Source organism: Homalodisca vitripennis, unplaced genomic scaffold (assembly GCF_021130785.1).
Source record: "Homalodisca vitripennis isolate AUS2020 unplaced genomic scaffold, UT_GWSS_2.1 ScUCBcl_2113;HRSCAF=6531, whole genome shotgun sequence".
Lineage (NCBI taxonomy): Eukaryota > Metazoa > Arthropoda > Insecta > Hemiptera > Cicadellidae > Homalodisca > Homalodisca vitripennis.
The window spans coordinates 30474-34963 of NW_025778220.1; the positions used below are offsets into that span (position 1 = coordinate 30474).

General features: G+C 35.1%; 1 protein-coding gene across 1 annotated transcript; it reads right to left on the bottom strand.

Annotated features, from left to right (window-relative positions):
- Positions 1-4435, bottom strand: LOC124371836. The gene is made up of 3 exons (XM_046830195.1): positions 3637-4435; positions 1823-2184; positions 1-369 (listed from the first exon to the last, which is right to left on the bottom strand). Exons 2-3 carry the CDS (start codon positions 1849-1851, stop codon positions 78-80), a joined length of 321 nt encoding a protein of 106 aa, XP_046686151.1. The 5' UTR covers positions 1852-2184; positions 3637-4435; the 3' UTR covers positions 1-77.
- Between the last annotated feature and the right edge of the window lie 55 nt (positions 4436-4490).

Genomic DNA, 4490 nt, shown 5'->3' on the forward strand with positions numbered 1-4490 from the left:
AGCTTACCTAAGAGTAGCTACAAACGTTTCAGTCATCGCACGACACGTGATGTTCGGTCTTCCTGGTGTTGAAGGGCTTAGAGGTTGGATGGTTCTTGTGGTGCCTGGAGCGTTATATTAGATGAAAAGAATTTTCTGGAAGTGAAGGGGAATCCATGTATGCTTTTCACGTCCCCCAGAATGATCAATAATTTATCAAAATTATTGACTATAATGAGGAGCGGAGTGAGCGGGGCTGGGAGTACTGAAGTGGGTGTATATCCGTAGAGTTGTAGGGTAACGAAATGATCCTGGTTGAGATTTGCGTAGGGGTTGGCGGACGGAATACATCTTCTTTTATCCTCTTCAATCCTAGTGTATCCAGTATTCCTATCAAAACGACACATTCATGTAATCACAACTGTTTCCGTACTAAAACTCTCCGTCCGTAACAGTTCAATTCAAAGTCTGTTCCGAAGCTTATTGTGATATAGTTATAGCGTTTAAAAATATTTCATATCAAAACAAACACCTTTCTTCCGGATTACCCCGAATCACGGCATCGATTGCACAATGAAATTATTTAAATAATTTGCTTCATCTTAGAGAATGACCTGCATTTAAGTAATGTTAATCCAAAACGTCTATTAACCAGTTCATTTCATATCAGCTTTAAATATTAGTACTTTTTTCCAGAGAACTACGCCCAATTATTAACTAGAAGAAGCTTAATACTTTATAACTAGAGTACTTGACATAAGAAAATAGTAACTAAATTTTTGTGACGATAAAGATAATTTATTAATTAAACTCACGCCCCTGATACTTGTGTAGGCTCCTTTCTTCTTGCTGTAGTTCCATGCAGCTAAGGAAGACTTGTTGCAGTAGGGAAGGTCTTGCAAACTTTTGGTCAGCATGTAGTTCCCATCGCAAAAAATGCCAGACACCTGAAGATCAATAATAGTATTAGAAATTATGGAGTTAACCTGACAGAGAATAACTATTGGGAAATTTATTTGAGGAGCTGGGACCTTTTAAAATGTAGAGGTCTGTAGTCAACATAATCGGGTATTGAAAAGTTCAGTTAATGACGATACCAAAACTCCTACTCAGAAGTATAAAATATACTGTAGCATAAGACTTGCGTACGACAGGGTCCTAAATGTGCTGTTTTCGTTAACTAGTCACACATACAGGCAGAAACTTCTACTAGACGTGGTTTTCTGAGACAGAGAAATTCACAGTTCAAATAATTATAAATGTCAAGAGGTAACAAATATTATTGTCATCCCTTATACTGCTACAAAATTATATTTTGTCATAAATTGCAAACCCCCTATTCAAACTTTAAAAATGTATAAAAATTAGATTATATGAAGTATTCAACATATTTATAGCAACATTATGGTCTGTAGCTGTACATATATTTCGCAATTCCTCGTAGGAATTATTTGAATGTAAATTTATATTACATGTGAATGTAATGCCAGATAGTAAACCTAGTTGTAACCAAAGAAAAGAATTTTTATTAAACTATACTAGTTAGTGTTTGAAATATTAACCTACTTTAATATTGTATATCATGTTGAAATTATATAATATTATCTATTCTATTAGTACGTGCTATTTATTAAGTAACTAATAAAATTCTGATTTATTTGGATGATTCATTGGTTCTCTTAATGATAAGCAACTTGTTCGAGTCCATTCCATTATTACATAAAGGGTGGAGGATAACTGAATTCGGAAATTAAACTGTTACTTTTGGACGGAGAGTTTTGTTGAGTAAAAGATTTGTACATTAGGCTATATGCGTAGCGAACATTCAAATTATCTAGCTTACCTAAGAGTAGCTACAAACGTTTCAGTCATCGCACGACACGTGATGTTCGGTCTTCCTGGCGTTGAAGGGCTCAGAGGTTGGTTGGTTCTTGTGGTGCCTGGAGCGTTATATTAGCTGAAAAGAATTTTCTGGAAGTGAAGGGGAATCCATGTATGCTTTTCACGTCCCCCAGAATGATCAATAATTTATCAAAATTATTGACTATAATGAGGAGCGGAGTGAGCGGGGCTGGGAGTACTGAAGTGGGTGTATATCCGTAGAGTTGTAGGGTAACGAAATGATCCTGGTTGAGATTTGCGTAGGGGTTGGCGGACGGAATACATCTTCTTTTATCCTCTTCAATCCTAGTGTATCCAGTATTCCTATCAAAACGACACATTCATGTAATCACAACTGTTTCCGTACTAAAACTCTCCGTCCGTAACAGTTCAATTCAAAGTCTGTTCCGAAGCTTATTGTGATATAGTTATAGCGTTTAAAAATATTTCATATCAAAACAAACACCTTTCTTCCGGATTACCCCGAATCACGGCATCGATTGCACAATGAAATTATTTAAATAATTTGCTTCATCTTAGAGAATGACCTGCATTTAAGTAATGTTAATCCAAAACGTCTATTAACCAGTTCATTTCATATCAGCTTTAAATATTAGTACTTTTTTCCAGAGAACTACGCCCAATTATTAACTAGAAGAAGCTTAATACTTTATAACTAGAGTACTTGACATAAGAAAATAGTAACTAAATTTTTGTGACGATAAAGATAATTTATTAATTAAACTCACGCCCCTGATACTCGTGTAGGCTCCTTTCTTCTTGCTGTAGTCCCATGCAGCTAAGGAAGACTTGTTGCAGTAGGGAAGGTCTTGCAAACTTTTGGACAGCATGTAGTTCCCATCGCAAAAAATGCCAGACACCTGAGGATCAATAATAGTATTAGAAATTATGGAGTTTAACTGACAGAGAATAACTATTGGGAAATTTATTTGAGGAGCTGGGACCTTTTAAAATGTAGAGGTCTGTAGTCAACATAATCGGGTAATGGAAAGTTCAGTTAATGACGATACCAAAACTCCTACTCAGAAGTATAAAATATACTGTAGCATAAGACTTGCGTACGACAGGGTCCTAAATGTGTTGTTTTCGTTAACTAGTCACACATACAGGCAGAAACTTCTACTAGCCGTGGTTTTCTGAGTTAGTGAATTCACAGTTCAAATAATAATAAATGTCAAGAGGTAACAATTATTATTGTCATCCCTTATACTGATACAAAATTATATTTTGTCATAAATTGCCAACTCCCTATTCAAACTTTAAAAATGTATATAAATTAGATTATATGAAGTATTCAACATAATTATAGCAGTATTATGGTCTATAGCTGTACATATATTTCGCAATTCCTCGTTGGAATTATTTGAAAGTAAATGTATGTTACATGTGAATGTAATGACGGATAGTAAACCTAGTTGTAACCAAAGAAAAGAATTTTTATTAAACTGTACTAGTTAGTGTTTGAAATATTAACCTACTTTAATATTGTATATCATGTTGAAATTATATAATATTATCTATTCTATTAGTACGTGCTATTTATTAAGTAACTAATAAAATTCTGATTTATTTGGATGATTCATTGGTTCTCTTAATGATAAGCAACTTGTTCGAGTCCATTCCATTATTACATAAAGGGTGGAGGATAACTGAATTCGGAAATTAAACTGTTACTTTTGGACGGAGAGTTTTGTTGAGTAAAAGATTTGTACATTAGGCTATATGCGTAGCGAACATTCAAATTATCTAGCTTACCTAAGAGTAGCTACAAACGTTTCAGTCATCGCACGACACGTGATGTTCGGTCTTCCTGGCGTTGAAGGGCTCAGAGGTTGGTTGGTTCTTGTGGTGCCTGGAGCGTTATATTAGCTGAAAAGAATTTTCTGGAAGTGAAGGGGAATCCATGTATGCTTTTCACGTCCCCCAGAATGATCAATAATTTATCAAAATTATTGACTATAATGAGGAGCGGAGTGAGCGGGGCTGGGAGTACTGAAGTGGGTGTATATCCGTAGAGTTGTAGGGTAACGAAATGATCCTGGTTGAGATTTGCGTAGGGGTTGGCGGACGGAATACATCTTCTTTTATCCTCTTCAATCCTAGTGTATCCAGTATTCCTATCAAAACGACACATTCATGTAATCACAACTGTTTCCGTACTAAAACTCTCCGTCCGTAACAGTTCAATTCAAAGTCTGTTCCGAAGCTTATTGTGATATAGTTATAGCGTTTAAAAATATTTCATATCAAAACAAACACCTTTCTTCCGGATTACCCCGAATCACGGCATCGATTGCACAATGAAATTATTTAAATAATTTGCTTCATCTTAGAGAATGACCTGCATTTAAGTAATGTTAATCCAAAACGTCTATTAACCAGTTCATTTCATATCAGCTTTAAATATTAGTACTTTTTTCCAGAGAACTACGCCCAATTATTAACTAGAAGAAGCTTAATACTTTATAACTAGAGTACTTGACATAAGAAAATAGTAACTAAATTTTTGTGACGATAAAGATAATTTATTAATTAAACTCACGCCCCTGATACTCGTGTAGGCTCCTTTCTTCTTGCTGTAGTCCCATGCAGCTAAGGAAGACTTGTTG